The 25648-nt window shown below is 39.8% G+C and overlaps 1 protein-coding gene across 3 annotated transcripts in view; it reads left to right on the top strand.

Annotated features, from left to right (window-relative positions):
• Positions 1-25648, top strand: part of NDST1 (N-deacetylase and N-sulfotransferase 1) — a 217734-nt gene that overhangs the window by 126330 nt on the left and 65756 nt on the right. For all 3 annotated transcript variants that reach the window (XM_053718660.1, XM_053718662.1, XM_053718661.1), the window contains exons 7-8: positions 3532-3660; positions 11423-11605. In XM_053718660.1, the coding sequence (XP_053574635.1) occupies positions 3532-3660; positions 11423-11605 (312 nt within the window). The remainder of the gene's footprint in view (positions 1-3531; positions 3661-11422; positions 11606-25648) is intronic.

The following is a 25648-nucleotide window of genomic DNA, read 5'->3' as shown; positions in this document are numbered from 1 at the left end:
ACATCTTGGTTCAAGCTCCATCTTTTCATCAAGCAGGATCTCATATAGAGAGGTTGTTGTCTATTCTACGTTCCCACAGGTGAAAAGTGAATCTGGGAAAGAGTTCCCTTGTACCAGATACATGGGTGTGTGTTTTAGGAACAATTATAGATTCCCTGTCCATGAAGATTTTTCTGACGGACGTCAGAAAATCCAAATTTCTTACTTTCATGCCTTTCTCTCCAGTCTGCTATTTGTCCATCAGTGGCTCAATGCATGGAGGCAATTGGTCTAATGGTTGCTTCTATGGACATCATTCCTTTTGCTCGGTTCCATCTGAGACTTCTGCAACTATGCGTGCTTAGTCAATGGAACAGAGACCATTCAAATCTCTCGCAGAGGATAGTTCTGGATCACCTAACAAGAGACTCTCTCTTGTGGTGGATGTCTCAGGACCATCTGTCTTTGGGCACATGTTTCCAGAGTCCTTCCTGGGTGATTGTGACCACGGATGCCAGTATATTAGGCTGGGGAGCAGTTTGGGTCTCCTTTAAAAGCGCAGGGCCTGTGGACTCAGGAGGAGTCTTCTCTTCCTATAAACATCTTAGAGTTGAGAGCAATCTTCAATACTTTGACAGCTTGGCCTCAACTAGCCTCGCTCCGGTTTATCAGATTTCAGTCTTACAACATCACTTTGTTGGCCTACATCAATCACCAGGGAGGAACTCAGAGCTCCTTAGCAATGAAGCAGGTGAGCCGCATTCTCCAGTGGGTGGAGTCTCACAATTGCCATCTCTCTGCCATCCACATCCCAGGGGAGGACAACTGGGAAGCGGATTTTCTGAGCAGGCAGTGCTTTCATCCCGGAAAGTGGACTCTTCACCCAGAGGTTTTCACAATGATAACCCTCAGGTGGGGGGTTCCGGAGTTCGATCTGATGGTGTCTAGTCAAAACTCCAAGCTTCCAAGGATACTGTTCAAGGTCAAGCGATCCTCAAACCATTCTGATAGATGCTCTGGAGATTCCTTGGATCTTCAATCTAGTATACCTGTTTCCTTCTTTTGCCCTCCTTCCACGAGTCATTCCTCGTGTCAAGCAGAAGAGAGTGTCTGTCATCCTAATAGCTCCTGCATGGCCTAGCAGAATCTGGTTTGCAGATCTGGTAAAGATGTCAATGTCATCTCTTCCTCCTTGGAGGTTGCCTCTGAGGAAGGTCATTCTACTTCAGGGTCCCTTCCTTCATCCAAATCTAGATTCTCTGTTTTCTCTAGTTTTGGCTAGATGTGGCTTTTCTGAGAAAGTCATAGATACCATGCTTCAGGCTCTTAAGCCTGTTACTCGTAGAATTTGTTGCCCTCTCTTGGAAAAGAAGGTTCCTCCAATTTTGGCTATTCTTCAGGGCGGCCTGGAGAATGATTTGTCAGGCAGTACTCTGAAGGGTCAGATTTCTGCACTATCTATTCTTTTGCACAAATGTCTGGCAGGTCTGCCAGATTTTCAATATTTTGTTCAAGCCTGTGTTTAAATCTGTTGCTCCTCCTTGAAGCCTTAATCTTGTTCTTAAAGTTTTGCAACAGGCACCGTTTGAGCTGATGCATTCTGTTGACATTAAATTACTATCTTGGAAAGTTTTGCTTCTTATTTCTATTTCTTCTGCTCACAGAGTTTCCAAAGTTTCGGCTCTGCAGTGTGATTCCCCTTACCTTGTTTTTCATGCTGATAAGGCGGTTCTTTGTACTAAGCTGGGGTTTCTCTCTAAGGTAGTGTTGGATCGCAATATTAATCAGGAAATTGTTGTTCCTTCTTTTTGTCCTAATCCTTCTTCCCAGAAGGAACGTATTTTGCGTAATTTGGACGTTGTGTGTGCTTTAAAATTTTACCTTAAAGCAACTAAAGATTTTCAGCAGACTTATGGCCCTGTTTGTTGTTTTTTCTGTTAAGCGTAGGGGCCAGAAGGCCACTTCTACCACTCTTTCTTTCTGGTGGAGAAGTGTTATTCGTTTAGCTTATGAGACAGCTGGACTACAACCTTCTGAGAGAATTAAGGTTCATTCCACTAGAGCAGTCTCATCTTCATGGGCTTTCAAAAATGAAGCCTCTGTGGAACAGATTTGCAAGGCGGCCACATGGTCCTCTATACATACTTTTTCCAAATTTTATACTTTTGCCTTGGCTGAGGCTTCATATGGGAGAAAGGTTCTTCAAGCGATGGTGCCTTCAGTATAGGTCCAACTATCTTGTTTCTCCCTCCCTTTCATTCTATGTCCTCTAGCTTGGGTATTGATTCCCACTAGTAATTGGAATGAATCGTGGACTCTCCATGCCATAGGAAAGAAAACAAAATTTATGCTTACCTGATAAATTTCTTTCTTTCCGGGCATGGAGAGTCCACGACCCACCCTTGTTTAAATTCAGACCACACTTTTTTTTTGTACAAACCTCAGCCGCCACTATACCCTTGTGTTAACTTCTTTCCCATTCCCTTTGGCTGAATGACTGGGGCTTATGGGTAAGGGAAGTGATATTTAACAGCTCTGCTGGGGTACTCTTTGCCTCCTCCTGCTGGCCAGGAGTGAATATCCCACTAGTAATTGTAATGAATCGTAGACTCGTCATGCCCGGAAATAAATAAATTCATCAGGTAAGCATACATTTTGTTTTTCTTTTGTCCTCCTGGTTGGTACACATGAGTGAGCGCGTGTAATTCGGCAGGCATCTGTTACGCGCACAATGTTAAACATGCTCTGAAATAACTGGTGAAGCAAGCACAGACATGACATTGAGCATTCAAACTATGAAAACATCACATTTTCATATAATTAAATAGGTTCACTTAATTGGTCAGGGTGTGTGAGATTAGTTCTTTGTTGCCCAGCCTTTTTATTTGGGAGTTCCAGAAATGTGCTCATAAACTGCAACAGTGTGAATATAAAAGGTAAAAGAAATAATAAATGATATTGCTAAGTTCATTGTTTGTGCACGGATTTTATTTGGTAAGAGACTGTTTAGTATTAAAGGAGTGAACTAGTCCTTTAATACTAAACCAGTTTATGTTACTTTAGAAGTTTTATGACACCAAGCTAAATATGCCTTCCTGTAGAGACCACAGCCTCCTTGTAGGGCTGTAACAGGAAGTAATGGACACTGCGCACATAAAGTTTAAAAAATAAAAGGATACATATTGCAATGAATTCTATTACGTATAAGCTACTGCTTAGTCCTTTTTTATTACAACAATGAAACAGACTTTTTTATGTTCCTTTAACTCTGGAAACTGTAGGTTTTTCCAATTCCTATGAGAATTGGACGTTCATACTCCAGACTTCACAATCCAGTCATTATTTGATCACTGTACAAGATTATTTCTATCTGCCTCTAATTGGCATCAACAGAAAAGAGAAAAGGCACATTTTTGCCTTTCAGAAAGTTTTCATATTTGACTGGTAAGTTAATTTGCTACAAGATTAGTAAATGTATTGTAGCTACAAGTTATCTTCAAACCATTAAATAAAAATATCCTGTACACTAATCTTTAATTGTCTTTCTTTTAGGTTCTACCTCGTCAGACCTGTGGACTCTTCACACATACCATATTTTATAATGAATATCCTGGAGGGCCTATTGAATTGGACAAAATCATAAATGGAGGAGAGCTTTTCCTCACCGTACTACTAAACCCTGTGAGTTTGATGAACATTTTCTGTGTGGAATATTACTACCAGATGTGTGTCCCTCCTAGAATTCTCGACTAGGTTTCTATAACAACTCATTACACTGTTTGCATTGCTCATCATTACCGTATGCTATTTGTGTTCAGGGGTAGATGCAGCACAGCAGTTTATATCTTTTATGTAGACATTTCTTGTAACCAAAGATATAAACAGTGATACACAAAACTACTGTTTACCATTTGTGAATCTCAGGTTCACATCTGAGACATTAACAGTCAATCATATCAATAAACTACCAGGTTACAGAAGAAAATAAAAGGACCATTAAATGCTGTATTAATATTTAATGAAGGAGTAATTGTTTCTGCCGCTTCCTGAATTAAAGGTATCATGATGAGCAGCTGCGTTGTGCTTGTTCGTAAGTGCTCAGGTTTCTATTTTCTAATTTTGCTACCGGGAATACAAGAAAAAATCTTCTGGAAAGTGTTAGTTTGTCCTTGGAGGATAGGTTTCTTGAAAGGTGTTTATCAGTTCTCTCTCATACATGCGTTTAAACATAGTCAGCTTTTCTCTTAATACTACAGATAATAGCAAATATTTAACCTCTTCTGGTTTGCAGTCAAAGGAACAAGAAAAACATGAAATGTTATTATTCAGAGCATGCAATTTTAAATTTACTTCTGTTATCAAATATACTTTTGTTCTTTTGGTATCCATTGTTACAAAGCATAAATAGGTAGGCTCAGGAGCAGCAATGCACTACTTGTAGCTATCTTATAATTTGTGGTTATATGTTATGTCTCTTGTCATTGGCTTAGGCTCTCAATGTGTGTTCAGCTTGGTCCAAAGAGTGCCACTTTAGAGGTTAACACACATTTATATACAAGCAATAGTGCAATAATAAAATTCCCTTAAAGGGAACAGTGTACTCCATTTTTTTTTTCCCACCTGAAATAATATTAAGTGAGGTTGTTTAAATTTAAACTAATATACTTCTCTGAATTGTGCACTTTCTGCTAATGCCTTTTGGCTTATAGGTACTTCCTACTGATGTTCATTGAGCATAAACAGGAAGTACCTATTATCCAGTGAGAAGTAGTAGGAAGTGCACAATTCATGATAGTTTAAACTTTATTAGTTTTAAAAATCCTTACAATAGATGGAACACAGAAAAACATTGACACTTGCTATTCAGTTTAAACTGAAAAAAAGAAAAAAAAATCCTACACGTTCAAAAGCTGTCTTTTCCTATAAGAACAGCATATTTTTGAGCAGAGCATACCGCTAATGACCTCCATGTGTCTAGTGAGCCTATACTGTAAAACATAATTTATGTAAGAACTTACCTGATAAATTAATTTCTTTCATATTAGCAAGAGTTCATGAGCTAGTGACGTATGGGATATACATTCCTACCAGGAGGGGCAAAGTTTCCCAAACCTCAAAATGCCTATAAATACACCCCTCACCACACCCACAAATCAGTTTAACGCATAGCCAAGAAGTGGGGTGAAAAGAAAAAAGTGCGAAAGCATAAAAAATAAGGAATTGGAATAATTGTGCTTTATACAAAAAAATCATAACCACCACAAAAAAAGGGTGGGCCTCATGGACTCTTGCTAATATGAAAGAAATGAATTTATCAGGTAAGTTCTTACATAAATTATGTTTTCTTTCATGTAATTAGCAAGAGTCCATGAGCTAGTGACGTATGGGATAATGACTACCCAAGATGTGGATCTTTCCACGCAAGAGTCACTAGAGAGGGAGGGATAAAATAAAGACAGCCAATTCCTGCTGAAAATAATCCACACCCAAAATAAAGTTTAAATGAAAACATAAGCAGAAGATTCCAACTGAAACAGCTGCCTGAAGTACTTTTCTACCAAAAACTGCTTCAGAAGAAGAAAACACATAAAAATGGTAGAATTTAGTAAAAGTATGCAAAGAAGACCAAGTTGCTGCTTTGCAAATCTGATCAACCAAAGCTTCATTCCTAAACGCCCAGGAAGTAGAAACTGACCTAGTCGAATGAGCTGTAATCCTCTGAGGCGGAGTTTTACCCGACTCAACATAGGCATGATGAATTAAAGATTTCAACCAAGATGCCAAAGAAATGGCAGAAGCTTTCTGGCCTTTTCTAGAACCGGAAAAGATGACAAATAGACTAGAAGTCTTTCGGAAATTCTTAGTAGCTTCAACATAATATTTCAAAGCTCTAACAACATCCAAAGAATGCAATGATTTCTCCTTAGAATTCTTAGGATTAGGGCATAATGAAGGAACTACAATTTCTCTACTAATGTTGTTGGAATTCACAACCTTAGGTAAAAATTCAAAAGAAGTTCGCAACACTGCCTTATCCTGATGAAAAATCAGAAAAGGAGACTCACAAGAAAGAGCAGACAATTCAGAGACTCTTCTGGCAGAAGAGATGGCCAAAAGGAACAAAACTTTCCAAGAAAGTAATTTAATGTCCAATGAATGCATAGGTTCAAACGGAGGAGCTTGAAGAGCCCCCAGAACCAAATTCAAACTCCAAGGAGGAGAAATTGACTTAATGACAGGTTTTATACGAACCAAGGCTTGTACAAAACAATGAATATCAGGAAGATTAGCAATCTTTCTGTGAAAAAGAACAGAAAGAGCAGAGATTTGACCTTTCAAGGAACTTGCGGACAAACCTTTATCTAAACCATCCTGAAGAAACTGTAAAATTCTCGGAATTCTAAAAGAATGCCAGGAAAAATGATGAGAAAGACACCAAGAAATATAAGTCTTCCAGACTCTATAATATATCTCTCTAGATACAGATTTACGAGCCTGTAACATAGTATTAATCACAGAGTCAGAGAAACCTCTTTGACCAAGAATCAAGCGTTCAATCTCCATACCTTTAAATTTAAGGATTTGAGATCCTGATGGAAAAAAGGACCTTGCGACAGAAGGTCTGGTCTTAACGGAAGAGTCCACGGTTGGCAAGAGGCCATCCGGACAAGATCCACATACCAAAACCTGTGAGGCCATGCTGGAGCTACCAGCAGAACAAACGAGCATTCCTTCAGAATCTTGGAGATAACTCTTGGAAGAAGAACTAGAGGCGGAAAGATATAGGCAGGATGATACTTCCAAGGAAGTTATAATGCATCCACTGCCTCCGCCTGAGGATCCCGGGATCTGGACAGATACCTGGGAAGTTTCTTGTTTAGATGAGAAGCCATCAGATCTATTTCTGGAAGTTCCCACATTTGAACAATCTGAAGAAATACCTCTGGGTGAAGAGACCATTCGCCCGGATGCAACGTTTGGCGACTGAGATAATCCGCTTCCCAATTGTCTATTCCTGGAATATGAACCGCAGAGATTAGACAGGAGCTGGATTCCGCCCAAACCAGAATTCGAGATACTTCTTTCATAGCCAGAGGACTGTGAGTCCCTCCTTGATGATTGATGTATGCCACAGTTGTGACATTGTCTGTCTGAAAACAAATGAACGATTCTCTCTTCAGAAGAGGCCAAGACTGAAGAGCTCTGAAAATTGCACGGAGTTCCAAAATATTGATCGGTAATCTCACCTCCTGAGATTCCCAAACCCCTTGTGCTGTCAGAGACCCCCACACAGCTCCCCAACCTGTAAGACTTGCATCTGTTGAAATTACAGTCCAGGTCGGAAGAACAAAAGAAGCCCCCTGAACTAAACGATGGTGATCTGTCCACCACGTCAGAGAGTGTCGTACAATCGGTTTTAAAGATATTAATTGAGATATCTTTGTGTAATCCCTGCACCATGGGTTCAGCATACAGAGCTGAAGAGGTCGCATGTGAAAACGAGCAAAGGGGATCGCGTCCGATGCAGCAGTCATAAGACCTAGAATTTCCATGCATAAGGCTACCGAAGGGAATGATTGTGACTGAAGGTTTCGACAAGCTGAAATCAATTTTAGATGTCTCTTGTCTGTCAAAGACAGAGTCATGGACACTGAATCTATCTGGAAACCCAAAAAGGTTACCCTTGTCTGAGGAATCAATGAACTTTTTAGTGAATTGATCCTCCAACCATGATTTTGAAGAAACAACAAAAGTCGATTCGTATGAAATTCTGCTAAATGTGAAGACTGAGCAAGTACCAAGATATCGTCCAAATAAGGAAATACCACAATACCCTGTTCTCTGATTACAGATAGAAGGGCACCGAGAACTTTTGTAAAAATTCTTGGAGCTGTTGCTAGGCCAAACGGCAGAGCCACAAACTGGTAATGCTTGTCTAGGAAAGAGAATCTCAGAAACAGTGCGCTGGATGAATCGGAATATGCAGATATGCATCCTGTAAATCTATTGTAGACATATAATGCCCTTGCTGAACAAAAGGCAGGATAGTCCTTACAGTTACCATTTTGAATGTTGGTATCCTTACATAACGATTAAATATTTTTAGATCCAGAACTGGTCTGAAGGAATTCTCCTTCTTTGGTACAATGAAGATTCGAATAAAACCCCAGCCCCTGGACAAACCCCCCAGAACTGGAACTGGCATAATTACTCCAGCCAACTCTAGATCTGAAACACATTTCAGAAATGCTTGAGCTTTCGCTGGGTTTACTGGGACACGGGAAAGAAAGAATCTCTTTGCAGGAGGTCTTATCTTGAAACCAATTCTGTACCCTTCTGAAATAATGTTCTGAATCCAAAGATTGTGAACAGAATTGATCCAAATTTCTTTGAAAAAACGTAATCTGCCCCCTACCAGCTGAGCTGGAATGAGGGCCGCACCTTCATGTGGACTTAGAAGCTGGCTTTGCTTTTCTAGAAGGCTTGGATTTATTCCAGACTGGAGATGGTTTCCAAACTGAAACTGCTCCTGAGGATGAAGGATCAGGCTTTTGTTCTTTGTTGAAATGAAAGGAACGAAAACGATTATTAGCCCTGTTTTTACCCTTAGATTTTTTTATCCTGTGGTAAAAAAAGTTCCTTTCCCACCAGTAACAGTTGAGATAATAGAATCCAACTGAGAACCAAATAATTTATTACCCTGGAAAGAAAGGGAAAGTAGAGTCGATTTAGAAGACATATCAGCATTCCAAGTTTTAAGCCATAAAGCTCTTCTAGCTAAAATAGCTAGAGACATAAACCTGACATCAACTCTGATAATATCAAAAATGGCATCACAGATAAAATTATTAGCATGTTGAAGAAGAATAATAATGTTATGAGAATCATGATCTGTTACTTGTTGCGCTAAAGTTTCCAACCAAAAAGTTGAAGCTGCAGCAACATCCGCCAAAGATATAGCAGGTCTAAGAAGATTACCTGAACACAAATAAGCTTTTCTTAGAAAGGATTCAATTTTCCTATCTAAAGGATCCTTAAAGGAAGTACCATCTGCCGTAGGAATAGTAGTACGTTTAGCAAGGGTAGAGATAGCCCCATCAACTTTAGGGATTTTGTCTCAAAACTCTAATCTGTCAGACGGCACAAGATATAATTGCTTAAAACGTTTAGAAGGAGTAAATGAATTACCCGATTTATTCCATTCCCTGGAAATTACTTCAGAAATAACACCAGGAACAGGAAAAATTTCTGGAATAACTACAGGAGATTTAAAGACCTTGTCTAAACGTTTAGATTTAGTATCAAGAGGACCAGAATCCTCAATTTCTAATGCAATTAGGACTTCTTTAAGTAAAGAACGAATAAATTCAATTTTAAATAAATATGAAGATTTATCAGCATCAACCTCTGAAACAGAATCCTCTGAACCAGAAGAATCATTAGAATCAGAATGATGATGTTCATTTAAAAATTCATCTGGATAAAGAGAAGTTTTAAAAGACTTTTTATGTTTACTAGAAGGAGGAATAACAGACATAGCCTTCTTAATAGATTCAGAAACAAAATCTCTTATGTTATCAGGAACACTCTGAACATTAGATGTTGATTGAACTGCAACAGGTAATGGTATTTTACTAAAGGAAATATTTTCTGCATTAACAAGTTTGTCATGACATTTAATACAAACAACAGCTGGAGGAACAGCGACCAAAAGTTTACAGCAGATACACTTAGCTTTGGTAGTTCCAGCACCAGGCAGCGATTTTCCTGAAGTATCTTCTGGCTCAGATGCAACATGAGACATCTTGCAATATGTAAGACAAAAAACAACATATAAAGCAAAATTGATCAAATTCCTTAAATGACAGTTTCAGGAATGGGAAAAAATGCCAAAGAACAAGCTTCTAGCAACCAGAAGCAATGAAAAATGAGACTTAAATAATGTGGAGACAAAAGCGACGCCCATATTTTTTTAGCGCCAACATTTTTGGCGCAATAGAACGTCAAAAAATGACGCAACTTCCGGCGACACGTTTTGCGCCAAAAAAGTCTGCGCCAAGAATGACGCAATAAAATGAAGCATTTTCAGCCCCCGCGAGCCTAACAGCCCACAGGGAAAAAGTCAAATTTTTTAAGGTAAGAAAAAATGATTGATTCAAATGCATCATCCCAAATATGAAACTGACTGTCTGAAAATAAGGAATGTTGAACATCCTGAGTCAAGGCAAATAAATGTTTGAATACATATATTTAGAACTTTATAAAAAATAGCACCCAACCATAGCTTAGAGTGTCACAGAAAATAAGACTTACTTACCCCAGGACACTTGTCTACATGTTGTAGAAAGCCAAACCAGTACTGAAACGAAAATCAGCAGAGGTAATGGTATATATATATATATATATAAGAGTATATCGTCGATCTGAAAAGGGAGGTAAGAGATGAATCTCTACGACCGATAACAGAGAACCTATGAAATAGACCCCGTAGAAGGAGATCATTGCATTCAAATAGGCAATACTCTCCTCACATCCCTCTGACATTCACTGCACGCTGAGAGGAAAATCGGGCTCCAACCTGTTGCGGAGCGCATATCAACGTAGAATCTAGCACAAACTTACTTCACCACCTCCATAGGAGGCAAAGTTTGTAAAACTGATTTGTGGGTGTGGTGAGGGGTGTATTTATAGGCATTTTGAGGTTTGGGAAACTTTGCCCCTCCTGGTAGGAATGTATATCCCATACGTCACTAGCTCATGGACTCTTGCTAATTACATGAAAGAAATAGTGTTGTACATCTGCACTGTCAAATGATTTCATCTCTTAAAGGGACAGTATACTGTAAAATAATGTTTCCCTTAATGTGTTCACAATTGCTTTTTTTACCAACTGCAGAGTAAAAAATGTATGAAAATTAGCTTTTTAAGGCTTATTTGTGTATATTAAAGCTCTGATTTTGTGTTTTGAAGCCACAGCCTAATAAAATAGGTTGAGCTTGTAGGTATAATCAGATCTCATTACTGTATCACATTGTGCACATATACCTGCTTCTTTATCTTATATCTGTCCTTAAAACAATCACCAATACTTTGAGAGAACAATGGAAAATCAACATTTTATTACCTTATCTCTGCTTTATCACACTGGGAGTGTAATTTCTTCTGCTGGCTGTGTTTACAAAGCTTATCTATAGCTGGTACGCGCGGCCACAAACTTTCAGAATAGGTGGGGATACCACATGCTAAATTAACAATTTCAAATGCCAATATAAGGGTAAAGGAGCTACTTGTAAACAATTTAATACATTCCAGCAGGTAAAGTGGATCATTGGGAACAAATTAAAGGGGAGACATTTTTTGAGTAAACTGTCCCTTTAATTTTCTTCTTTTGTGTGTTCTGTACCTTTTGTTCGTTCTTTATCTGTAATGTGACTTCCCACAGATCAGCATTTTCATGACCCACCTGTCTAATTATGGCAATGATCGTCTGGGATTGTACACTTTCAAGCACTTGGTACAGTTTCTGAACACCTGGACAAATCTGAAGCTGCAGACCTTGCCTCCTGTGCAGCTTGCACACAAATACTTCCAGATCTTTCCTGAGGAGAAGGACCCCCTGTGGCAGGTAAGAAAGGAACTTGCATTACTCTTAAATTCATTCAAAATTAAATGGTGTGCTGATCTTAAAGGGGCATGAAAGTGAAAATTTAAACTTACTAGGTTCAGAGTGTACAAAGTTAAAACATTACCGTTTTGTTTTATTCTATAAACTAAAAAGAGTTTGAACAAAAGTTTTAGTGCAATCAGAGTTGCACCAAATATGTAGCTGCGGCGCTCTGCAAAGAGCTTAAAAAGAGTAGTATCCGGCTTGGATATAATTATTTTAATAAATAAAAAGCTATTTTTATATATATAAAACACACATATGTGCACAGATTAATATATAATACTAAAGCAGTATAAAAACAATTGAGACATTTATATGCAACGAGAAAGTCTTTTTGTGAATAATAAGTCTAATATCGTTGGTTGTTGAAGATGTGAGTTATTCAGAGCAGCTGTAATTCCAAAAAACTGCACAGATATTCTGGAATTCCTGAAATGAGACAGGAATTTCTTGTCACCAAGTATAAAAAGTTATAATAAAGGTTAATTTCTTACTTACACCGGAATGGTGTCTTGTATCCTCATCCTCATATTACCCCTATTTGTTTATTCTATAAACTACAGACAAATTTTTCCCAAATTCCAAATAAAAATACTCATTTAGAGCATTTATTTGCAGTGTTTTCAGACCTCGAATAATGAATTCATATTAATTTTAAACACAATACTAATGATTTTTTGATTTTTTTGTTTCTTTATCATTTTATACCATCTAACACAAGATGTGGTCACTCTTGGACCTTTTACTTATCTTACTTATCTTACTTATCATGGACTTTCAGATAGATGGAAATGTTGGTGAGCACAGTTTTTAACACACATAAAATAAGCGTACTTTAAGCTCAAGTATAGAAACCTTACATATGTACTTATTGCTATAAGTTTCATGAAATTACTAGATGATGGGTAAAGAGAGAAAAGAAGATTCATAGATGTCCATCACTAGTGAACACATGAAGAAAACAAACTAATATATCCTTATCAGGACCATAGTAATATTTATTTCATGTAATTGGCAAGAGTCCATGAGCTAGTGACGAATGGGATATACATTCCCACCAGGAGGGGCAAAGTTTCCAAAACCTTAAAATGCCTATAAATACACCCCTCACCACACCCACAATTCAGTTTTACAAACTTTGCCTCCCATGGAGGTGGTGAAGTAAGTTTGTGCTAGATTCTACGTTGATATGCGCTTCGCAGCTGGCTGAAGCCCGGTTTTCCTCTCAGAGTGCAGTGAATGTCAGAGGGATGTGGAGAGAGTATTGCCTATTTGAATACAATGGTCTTCCTCTAGGGGATCTATTTCATAGGTTCTCTGTTATCGGTCGTAGAGATTTCTTCTCCTACCTCCCTTTTCAGATTGACGATATACTCTTATATACCATTACCTCTACTGATTCTCGTTTCAGTACTGGTTTGGCTATCTACTATATGTAGATGAGTATCTTAGGGTAAGTAAGTCTTATTTTATTCATGACACTCTAAGCTATGGTTGGGCACTTTATATGTAAAGTTCTAAATACAGTATATGTTTTAAACTTATATTTGCCATGATTCAGGATAATCAGTGTTCCTTCTTTCAGACTGTCAGTTTAATTTTTTGGGAAAATGCACATGAATAAAATATTTTTCTTACCTTAAAATTTTCAATTGACTTTTTTCTTCTAAATTGCGGGCTGTTAGGCTCGCGGGTGCAAAAAATGCTACAATTTATTGCGTCATTTTTGGCGCGAGACTTTTTTGGCGCGAGAATATCTGCATTTCCGGCGTCATTGTTGACGCCGGAAGTTTTCACGTGGTTGCGTCATTTTTTACGCATGTTTGTTGCAGACGTTTTTTTGGCGCCAAAAAATGTGGGCGTTATACTTGGCGCCAGTTTTTTTCACATTATTTCAGTCTCGCTTTTTAGTTGCTTCTGGTTGCTAGAGGCTTGTTTTGTTTTGCATTTTTTCCCATTCCTGAAACTGTCATTTAAGGAATTTGATAATTTTGCTTTATATGTTGTTTTTTTTCTATTACATATTGCAAGATGTCACTACCTGACCCTAGATCAGAATCTACTTCTGGAAAGACGCTGCCTGATGTTGGTTCTACCAAAGCTACGTGCATTTGTTGTAAACTTTTGGTAACTGTTCCTCCGGCTGTAGTTTGTTTTAGTTGTCATGATAAACTATCTAACGTGGATAATATTTCCATTAGTAATAATCTGTTGTTGTTCCTTCAACATCTAATGTTCAGGATGTTCCTGTCAATGTAAGAGAATTTGTTTCTAATTCTATTTGGAAGGCTCTGTCTGTTATTCCTCCTTCTAGTAAACGTAAAAGGTCTTTTAAAACTTCTCATATTTCAGATGAATTTTTAAATGACCGCCATCATTCTGACTATCTCTGATGAGGATCTATCTGGTTCAGAAGATTCTGCCTCAGATATTGACACTGATAAATCTTCATATTTGTTTAAGATGGAGTTTATTCGTTCTTTACTTAAAGAAGTGTTGATTGCATTAGATATGGAGGAGTCTAGTCCTCTTGATATTAAAACTAATAAGCGTTAAAATTCAGTTTTTAAACCTCATGTAGTTATTCCAGAAGTTTTTCCAGTTCCTGATGCTATTTCAGAAGTAATTTCTAGGGAATGGAATAGTCTGGGTACTTCATTTACTCCTTCTCCAAGGTTTAATAAATTGTTCCCTTTGCCATCTGATAGATTAGAGTTTTGGGAAAAAAATCCCCAAAGTTGATGGGGCTATCTCTACTCTTGCTAAACGTACTACTATTCCTACGGCAGATAGTACTTCTTTTAAGGATCCTTTAGATAGGAAGCTTGAATCCTTTCTAAGGAAGGCTTATTTATGTTCAGGTAATCTTCTTAGACCTGCTATTTCTTTGGCTGATGTTGCTGCAGCTTCCACCTTCTGGTTGGAGGCTTTAGCGCAACAAGTGTCAGACCATAATGCTTATAGCATTGTTAAACTTCTTCAACATGCTAATAACTTTGTTTGTGATGCCATTTTTGATATCATTAGGATTGATGTCAGGTATATGTCTTTAGCTATTTTAGCTAGAAGAGCTTTATGGCTTAAGTCTTGGAATGCAGATATGACTTCTAAGTCAATGTTGCTTTCTCTTTCTTTTCAAGGTAATAAATTATTTGGTTCTCAGTTGGATTCAATCATTTCAACTGTTACTGGGGGGAAGGGAGCCTTTTTGCCTCAGGACAAAAAATCTAAAGGTAAATATAGGGCTGCTAATCGTTTTCGTTCCTTTCGTCAGAATAAGGAAAAGAAGCCTGACCCTTCCCCTAAAGAAACAGTTTCCGTTTGGAAACCTTCTCCAGTCTGGAATAAATCCAAGCCTTTTAGAAAGTCAAAACCAGCTCCCAAATCCGCATGAAGGTGCGGCCCTCATTCCAGCACAGCTGGTAGGGGGCAGGTTACGATTTTTCAAAGATGTTTGGACCAATTCGATTCAAAGTCTTTGGATTCAGAACATTGTTTCTCAAGGGTACAGAATAGGTTTCAAGGTAAGACCACCTGTGAGAAGATTTTTCCTCTCACGCATTCCAGTAAACCCAGTAAAGGCTCAGGCATTTCTGAAATGTGTTTCAGACCTGGAGTTGACTGGGGTAATTGTGCCAGTTCCAGATCTGGAACGGGGTCTGGGGTTTTACTCAAATCTGTTCATTGTACCAAAGAAGGAGAATTCTTTCAGACCAGTTCTGGATCTAAAAATATTGAATCGTTATGTAAGGATACCAACATTCAAAATGGTGACTATAAGGACTATTCTGCCTTTTGTTCAGCAAGGGCATTATATGTCTACAATAGACTTACAGGATGCATATCTTCATATTCCAATTCATCCAGACCACTATCAGTTCCTGAGATTCTCTTTTCTAGACACGCATTACCAGTTTGTTGCTCTTCCTTTTGGCCTAGCAACAGCTCCAAGGATCTTTTCAAAGGTTCTCGGTGCCCTTCTCTCTGTAATCAGAGAACAGGGTATTGCGGTATTTCCTTATTTGGACGATATCTTGGTACTTGCTCAGTCTTTACATTCTGCAGAATCTCATACGAATCAACTTGTGTTGTTTCTTCAAAGACATGGTTGGAGGATCAATTTACCAAAGAGTTCCTTGATTCCTCAGACAAGGGTAACCTTTTTGGGTTTCCAAATAGATTCAGTGTCCATGACTTTGTTTCTAACAGAAAAGAGACATCTGAAATTGGTTTCAGCTTGTCGAAACCTTCAGTCTCAATCATTCCCTTCGGTAGCTTTGTGCATGGAAATTCTAGATCTCATGACTGCTGCATCGGACGCGATCCCTTTTGCTCGTTTTCGCATGAGACCTCTCCAGCTTTGTATGCTGAACCAATGGTGCAGGGATTATACAAAGATATCACAATTAATATCCTTAAATCCCAATGTTCGATCTTCTCTGACTTGGTGGTTGGATCACCATCGTTTAATTCAAGGGGCCTCTTTTGTTTGTCCAACCTGGACTGTGATCTCAACAGATGCGAGTCTTTCAGGTTGGGGAGCTGTATTGGGATCTCTGACAGAGCAGGGGGTTTGGGAATCTCAGGAGGCGAGATAACCAATCAACATTTTGGAACTCCGTGCGATTTTCAGAGCTGTTCAGTTCTGGCCTCTTCTGAAGAGAGAATCATTTATTTGTTTTCAGACAGACAATGTCACAATTGTGGCGTATGTCAATCATAAAGGTGGGGCTCACAGTCCTCAGGCTATGAAAGAAGTATCTCAGATACTTGTATGGGCAGAATCCAGCTCCTGTCTAATTTCTGCGGTTCACATCCCAGGTATAGACAATTGGGAAGTGGATTATCTCAGTCGCCAGACGTTACATCCGGGCGAATGGTCTCTTCACCCAGAGGTATTTCTTCAGATTGTTCAAATCTGGAAACTTCCAGAAATAGATCTGATGGCTTCTCATCTAAACAAGAAACTTCCCAGGTATCTGTCCAAATCCAGGGATCCTCAGGCGGAAGCGGTGGACGCGTTGTCATTTGTTCCTTGGAATTATCAATCTGCTTATATCTTTCCGCCTCTAGTTCTTCTTCCAAAAGTGATTTCCAAAATCCTAATGGAGCGTTCGTTTGTACTGCTGGTGGCTCCAGCATGGCCACACAGGTTTTGGTATGCGGATCTCGTTCTGATGGCCAGTTGCCAACCTTGGGCACTTCCGTTAAGGCCAGACCTTCTATCTCAAGGCCCATTTTTCCATCAGGATCTCAAATCATTAAATTTGAAGGTATGGAGATTGAACGCTTAATACTTAGTCATAGAGGTTTCTCTGATTCAGTGATTAATACTATGTTACAGGCTCGTAAATCTGTGTCTAGAAAGATTTATTACCGAGTTTGTAAGTCTTACATTTCTTGGTGTTCTTCTCATAAATTCTCTTGGCATTCTTTTAGAATTCCTAGAATTTTACAGTTTCTTCAGGATGGTTTGGAAAAAGGTTTGTCTACAAGTTCCTTGAAAGGACAAATCTCTGCTCTTTCTGTTCATTTTCACAGAAAGATTGCTAATCATCCTGATATTCATTGTTTTGTACAGGCTTTGGTTCGTATTAAGCCTGTCATTAAGTCAATCTCTCCTTCTTGGAGTCTTAATTTGGTTCTGAGGGCTTTACAGGCTCCTCCGTTTGAACCTATGCATTCTCTGGATATTAAATTACTTTCTTGGAAAGTGTTGTTCCTTTTGGCCATCTCTTCTGCTAGAAGAGTTTCCGAGTTATCGGCTCTTTCTTGTGAATCTCCTTTTCTGATTTTTCATCAGGATAAGGCGGTGTTGCAGACTTCATTTAATTTGTTACCTAAAGTTGTGAATTCTAACAACATTAGTAGAGAAATTGTTGTCCCTTCATTGTGTCCTTATCCTAAGAATTCTCTGGAGAGATCTTTACATTCTTTGGATGTAGTAAGAGCTTTGAAATATTATGTTGAAGCTACTAAAGATTTCAGAAAGACTTCTAGTCTATTTGTTATCTTTTCTGGTTCTAGGAAAGGTCAGAAGGCTTCTGCCATTTCTTTGGCGTCTTGGTTAAAGTCTTTGATTCAGGATGCTTATGTGGAATCGGGTAAATACCCACCTCAAAGGATTACGGCTCATTCTACTAGGTCAGTTTCTACTTCCTGGGCTTTTAGGAATGAAGCTTCTGTTGATCAGATTTGCAAAGCAGCAACTTGGTCTTCTTTGCATACTTTTACTAAATTCTACCATTTTGATGTTTTTTCTTCTTCTGAAGCAGTTTTTGGTAGAAAAGTACTTCAGGCAGCTGTTTCAGTTTCTTCTGCTTATAATTTCAGTTTTTTTCATTATAAGATTAAAACTTTTTGATTTGGGTTGTGGATTATTTTTTCAGCGGAATTGGCTGTCTTTATTTCTTCTGTTATGTGTGATCAGTCCACGGGTCATCATTACTTCTGGGAATATAACTCCTCCCCAACAGGAAATGCAAGAGGATTCACCCAGCAGAGCTGCATATAGCTCCTCCCCTCTACGTCAGTCCCAGTCATTCTCTTGCACCCAACGACTAGATAGGATGTGTGAGAGGACTATGGTGATTATACTTAGTTTTTATGACTTCAATCAAAAGTTTGTTATTTTAAAATAGCACCGGAGCGTGTTATTACTTCTCTGGCAGAGTTTGAGGAAGAATCTGACAGAGATTTTTTACTATGATTTTAACCGGAGTCGTTAAGATCATATTGCTGTTCTCGACCATCTGAGGGAGGTAAAGGCTTCAGATCAGGGGACAGCGGGCAGATGAATCTGCATTGAGGTATGTGGCAGTTTTTATTTTCTGAATGGAATTGATGAGAAAAGCCTGCCATACCGTTAAAATGACATGTATGTATACACTTCAGTATTCTGGGGATGGTATTTCACCGGAACTACTGTGTTAAAGGTCACTAATCCTTTTAATAACTATCTCATGTTAAACGTTTTTGCTGGAATGTAGAATCGTTTACATTGCTGAGGTACTGTGTGAATAAATATTTGGGCATTATTTTCCACTTGGCAGTTTTTTGCTTTAATTGTGACAGTTTCGTTTCTCTTCACTGCTGTGTGGGAGAGGGAGGGGCCGTTTTTGGCGCTCTTTGCTACGCATCAAAAAATTCCAGTCAGCTACTTTTATATTTCCTGCATGATCCGGTTCATCTCTGACAGATCTCAGGGGTCTTCAAACTTCTTTGAAGGGAGGTAAATTCTCTCAGCAGAGCTGTGAGAATTCTTATAGTGACTGTGTATAAAAAACGTTGTTTTGTTTTCTTATGTACAAATTTAATTAGTGTTGTTTTTTACTAATGGGAACAAACCTTTGCTAAAAGTTGTGTTGTTTTAAAGTTTGATGCAATAACTGTTTTTCAGTTCATTATTTCAACTGTCATTTAATCGTTAGTACCTCTTTGAGGCACAGTGCGTTTTTTTGCTAAAAAAGATTATAACCAAGTTGTAAGTTTTTTGCTACTGTGTTAAACATGTCTGACTCAGAGGAAGATATCTGTGTCATTTGTTCCAATGCCAAGGTGGAGCCCAATAGAAATTTATGTACTAACTGTATTGATGCTACTTTAAATAAAAGTCAATCTGTACAATGTGAACAAATTTCACCAAACAGCGAGGGGAGAGTTATGCCGACTAACTCGCCTCACGCGACAGTACCTGCATCTCCCGCCCGGGAGGTGCGTGATATTTTGGCGCCTAGTACATCTGGGCGGCCATTACAGATAACATTACAAGATATGGCTACTGTTATGACTGAAGTTTTGTCTAAATTACCTGAACTAAGAGGCAAGCGTGATCACTCTGGGGTGAGAACAGAGTGCGCTGACAATGCTAGGGCCATGTCTGATACTGCGTCACAGCTCGCAGAGCATGAGGACGGAGAGCTTCATTCTGTGGGTGACGGTTCTGATCCAAACAGATTGGACTCAGATATTTCAAATTTTAAATTTAAATTGGAGAACCTCCGTGTACTACTAGGGGAGGTCTTAGCAGCTCTCAACGATTGTAACACTGTTGCAATACCAGAGAAACTGTGTAGGTTGGATAAATACTTTGCGGTACCGGCGAGTACTGACGTTTTTCCTATACCTAAGAGACTAACTGAAATTGTTACTAAGGAGTGGGATAGACCCGGTGTGCCGTTCTCACCCCCTCCAATATTTAGAAAGATGTTTCCAATAGACGCCACCACTCGGGACTTATGGCAAACGGTCCCCAAGGTGGAGGGAGCAGTTTCTACTTTAGCTAAGCGTACCACTATCCCGGTGGAGGATAGCTGTGCTTTCTCAGATCCAATGGATAAAAAATTAGAGGGTTACCTTAAGAAAATGTTTGTTCAACAAGGTTTTATATTACAACCCCTTGCATGTATCGCGCCGATTACGGCGGCGGCAGCATTTTGGATTGAGTCGCTTGAAGAGAACCTTAGTTCCTCTACGCTAGACGACATTACGGACAGGCTTAGAGTCCTTAAACTAGCTAATTCTTTCATTTCGGAGGCCGTAGTACATTTAACCAAACTTACGGCTAAGAACTCAGGATTCGCCATACAGGCACGCAGGGCACTGTGGCTAAAATCCTGGTCAGCTGATGTTACTTCTAAGTCCAAATTACTTAATATACCTTTCAAGGGGCAGTCCTTATTCGGGCCCGGTTTGAAAGAAATTATCGCTGACATTACGGGAGGTAAGGGCCACGCCCTACCTCAAGACAAGGCCAAAGCTAAGGCTAGACAGTCTAATTTTCGTCCCTTTCGGAATTTCAAAACAGGAGCAGCATCAACCTCCACTGCACCAGAACAGGAAGGAGCGGTTGCTCGTTACAGGCAAGGCTGGAAGCCTAACCAGTCCTGGAACAAAAGCAAGCAGGCCAGGAAACCTGCTGCTGCCCCAAAGACAGCATGAACCGAGAGCCCCCGATCCGGGACCGGATCTAGTAGGGGGCAGACTCTCTCTCTTCGCCCAGGCCTGGGCAAGAGATGTTCAGGATCCCTGGGCACTAGAGATCATATCTCAGGGATACCTTCTAGACTTCAAATTATCTCCCCCAAGAGGGAGATTTCATCTGTCAAGGTTGTCAACAAACCAGATAAAGAAAGAAGCGTTTCTACGCTGCGTACAAGATCTGTTAACAATGGGAGTGATCCATCCGGTTCCGTGGTCGGAACAAGGACAAGGGTTCTACTCAAACCTGTTTGTGGTTCCCAAAAAAGAGGGAACTTTCAGGCCAATCTTAGATTTAAAGACTCTAAACAAATTCCTAAGAGTTCCATCGTTCAAAATGGAAACTATTCGGACAATCTTACCCATGATCCAAGAGGGTCAGTACATGACCACAGTGGATTTAAAGGATGCTTACCTTCACATACCGATCCACAAAGATCATCACCGGTATCTAAGGTTTGCCTTCTTAGACAGGCACTACCAGTTTGTAGCTCTTCCATTCGGATTGGCTACGGCTCCAAGAATCTTCACAAAGGTTCTGGGTGCCCTTCTAGCGGTACTAAGACCGCGAGGGATTTCGGTAGCTCCGTACCTAGACGACATTCTAATACAAGCTTCAAGCTTTCAAACTGCCAAGTCTCATACAGAGTTAGTTCTGGCATTTCTAAGGTCGCATGGATGGAAAGTGAACGAAAAGAAGAGTTCTCTCTTTCCTCTCACAAGAGTTCCATTCTTGGGGACTCTTATAGATTCTGTAGAAATGAAGATTTACCTGACAGAAGACAGGTTAACAAAACTTCAAAATGCATGCCGCGTCCTTCATTCCATTCAACACCCGTCAGTAGCTCAATGCATGGAGGTGATCGGCTTAATGGTAGCGGCAATGGACATAGTACCTTTTGCACGCCTACACCTCAGACCGCTGCAATTATGCATGCTAAGTCAGTGGAATGGGGATTACTCAGATTTGTCCCCTACTCTGAATCTGAATCAAGAGACCAGAAATTCTCTTCTATGGTGGCTTCATCGGCCACACCTGTCCAGGGGGATGCCATTCAGCAGGCCAGACTGGACAATTGTAACAACAGACGCCAGCCTACTAGGTTGGGGCGCTGTCTGGAATTCTCTGAAGGCTCAGGGACTATGGAATCAGGAGGAGAGTCTCCTTCCAATAAACATTCTGGAATTGAGAGCAGTTCTCAATGCCCTTCTGGCTTGGCCCCAGTTAATAACTCGGGGGTTCATCAGGTTTCAGTCGGACAACATCACGACTGTAGCTTACATCAACCATCAGGGAGGGACAAGAAGCTCCCTAGCAATGATGGAAGTATCAAAGATAATTCGCTGGGCAGAGTCTCACTCTTGCCACCTGTCAGCAATCCACATCCCGGGAGTGGAGAACTGGGAGGCGGATTTCTTGAGTCGCCAGACTCTTCATCCGGGGGAGTGGGAACTTCATCCGGAGGTCTTTGCCCAAATACTTCGACGTTGGGGCAAACCAGAGATAGATCTCATGGCGTCTCGCCAGAACGCCAAACTTCCTCGCTACGGGTCCAGATCCAGGGATCCGGGAGCAGTTCTGATAGATGCTTTGACAGCACCTTGGAACTTCAGGATGGCTTATGTGTTTCCACCCTTCCCGCTGCTTCCTCGATTGATTGCCAAAATCAAACAGGAGAGAGCATCAGTAATTCTAATAGCACCTGCTTGGCCACGCAGGACTTGGTATGCAGATCTAGTGGACATGTCATCCTGTCCGCCTTGGTCTCTACCTCTAAGACAGGACCTTCTGATACAGGGTCCATTCAAACATCAAAATCTAACTTCTCTGAAGCTGACTGCTTGGAAATTGAACGCTTGATTTTATCAAAACGTGGTTTTTCTGAGTCGGTTATTGATACCCTGATTCAGGCTAGGAAGCCTGTTACCAGAAGGATTTACCATAAAATATGGCGGAAATACCTATACTGGTGCGAATCCAAAGGTTACTCCTGGAGTAAGGTTAGGATCGCTAGGATATTGTCTTTTCTACAAGAAGGTTTAGAAAAGGGTTTATCAGCTAGTTCATTAAAGGGACAGATTTCAGCTCTGTCCATCTTGTTACACAGACGTCTGTCAGAAAATCCAGACGTCCAGTCCTTTTGTCAGGCTTTAGCTAGGATCAAGCCTGTGTTTAAAGCTGTTGCTCCACCATGGAGTTTAAACTTAGTTCTTAACGTTTTACAGGGTGTTCCGTTTGAACCCCTTCATTCCATTGATATAAAAATGTTATCTTGGAAAGTTCTGTTTTTAATGGCTATTTCCTCGGCTCGAAGAGTCTCTGAGTTATCAGCCTTACATTGTGATTCCCCTTATCTGATTTTTCACTCAGACAAGGTAGTTCTGCGTACTAAACCTGGGTTCTTACCTAAGGTAGTCACTAACAGGAACATCAATCAAGAGATTGTTGTCCCATCCTTGTGTCCAAATCCTTCTTCAAAGAAGGAACGTCTTTTACACAATCTGGATGTAGTTCGTGCCCTCAAGTTCTACTTGCAGGCAACTAAAGATTTTCGCCAAACTTCTTCCTTGTTTGTCGTTTACTCTGGACAGAGGAGAGGTCAAAAAGCTTCTGCTATCTCTCTCTCTTTTTGGCTTCGTAGCATAATACGTTTAGCCTATGAGACTGCTGGACAGCAGCCTCCTGAAAGAATTACAGCTCACTCCACTAGAGCTGTGGCTTCCACTTGGGCCTTTAAGAATGAGGCCTCTGTTGAACAGATTTGCAAGGCTGCAACTTGGTCTTCGCTTCATACTTTTTCCAAATTTTACAAATTTGACACTTTTGCTTCTTCGGAGGCTATTTTTGGGAGAAAGGTTCTTCAGGCAGTGGTTCCTTCTGTATAATGAGCCTGCCTATCCCTCCCGTCATCCGTGTACTTTTGCTTTGGTATTGGTATCCCAGAAGTAATGATGACCCGTGGACTGATCACACATAACAGAAGAAAACATAATTTATGCTTACCTGATAAATTCCTTTCTTCTGTTGTGTGATCAGTCCACGGCCCGCCCTGTTTTAAGGCAGGTAAATATCTTTTAAATTATACTCCAGTCACCACTTCACCCTTGGTTACTCCTTTCTCGTTGATTCTTGGTCGAATGACTGGGACTGACGTAGAGGGGAGGAGCTATATGCAGCTCTGCTGGGTGAATCCTCTTGCATTTCCTGTTGGGGAGGAGTTATATTCCCAGAAGTAATGATGACCCGTGGACTGATCACACAACAGAAGAAAGGAATTTATCAGGTAAGCATAAATTATGTTTTTATCCCTCCCTCTCTATTGACTCTTGCGTGGAAGCTCCACATCTTGGGTATCTGCTATCCCATACGTCACTAGCTCATGGACTCTTGCCAATTACATGAAAGAAAACATAATTTCTGTAAGAACTTACCTGATAAATTCATTTTTTTCATATTGGCAAGAGTCCATGAGGCCCACCCTTTTTGTGGTGGTTATGATTTTTTTGTATAAAGCACAATTATTCCAATTCCTTGTTTGATGCTTTCGCTCCATTTCTTATCACCCCACTTCTTGGCTATTCGTTAAACTGAATTGTGTGTGTGGTGAGGGGTGTATTTATAGGCATTTTGAGGTTTGGGAAACTTTGCCCCTCCTGGTGGGAATGTATATCCCATACGTCACTAGCTCATGGAATCTTGCCAATATGAAAGAAATGAATTTATCAGGTAAGTTCTTACATAAATGATGTTTTTAAATCGGCAACTATATTGCAGTAATAACCAAATGGTCTAAAGGGAACTCACTATAATATAGACAAATTTAATATATCTTAGGGTTTTATGACAAACATCAATAACAATGGTAAACTGAAATCTTATCTCAGGGGCGAAACTACAGGGGGTGCAGAGGTCGCAATTGCGACTGGGCCCCCAAGGGTGGGGGCCCAGCTTACCCATTGGTGTGTTTGTGTGTGTGTGTGTAATAATGTATGTGACTGTGTGTGCATTTATGTGTGTATGTTTGTGGAACCAGCAAATTACAGACCTTGTTACTACAGCATGGGGGAGGGGGTAAACAGTGTCACTTTACAGTACCACTATATACAGTATGGGGGGCTGGACTATGTCACAGACTACTGTGGTCACTTTATAAAGTAATGGGCAGGTAGGGTCAGGACAGCCATCTCACCGGCAGATTACAGACTGTGTCACTGACTCACTATATACAGTACTGGTGGGTTAAACAGTGTCACTATATACAAGTAATAGGGGGTCAAACCATCTCACAGACTGTGGGCACAAGGTACCTCCTTTTGCAGACATGTAATCGGATTCACATTTTTTTCTGTGTTAAATGTTAAAAAAAAAGAAAAAAAAGAAAAGATATGTATCAAATTCACTTTTTTTTGGGGGGGGGGGGGGGTGGCCCTTCTTGCACCTGGGCCGTGTGGTTTCTATTTATGCCTCTGTCTTATCTGGTTCTCTAACTTTCTCAAACTCGACACATCCTTTCATATTATATAATTTCAGTGTCAGAAGGAGTTAACCCTATAATAGCCAAGGGTGCTAAAAATTACCCCATAGAAGGATTGATAGTGTTGTTAAATAGTATTACAAATGGTCTGGCAGAACTATCCTATTTTCAGGTGTCTGCACATGAGTTACTATGACTACAATACTTATATAATGGACATACTCAACTGTGTCATATAGACATAAGTATAGATTGCACTAAAATCAAACTGCCTCTCATATGGAATTTCTTTCAACTTGTCCTTCCCCTCATGTAAAGATCTTTATGTAGTAAAGGAGAAACCTTGCATATCCATAAATACTGCATAGTTGTAAGAGCCTTACTTACGTGTGTGGTATAATAAATAGCAACGAGAGGACAAATGTCATTGTAGCTAGCAAACTTTGCCTATACGGCAAACCATAAGTAGCTACCATTAACTAGATCAAATTCTCCTATTGTGTTCATACATTTCTAGAGTATAAATCTAAGTAATGAGATAGTAACA

The sequence above is a fragment of the Bombina bombina genome, chromosome 6 (genome assembly GCF_027579735.1).
Source record: "Bombina bombina isolate aBomBom1 chromosome 6, aBomBom1.pri, whole genome shotgun sequence".
NCBI lineage: Eukaryota > Metazoa > Chordata > Amphibia > Anura > Bombinatoridae > Bombina > Bombina bombina.
Note: the sequence above shows the minus strand (reverse complement) of the source record. Positions and strands in the feature narration are given on the sequence as shown.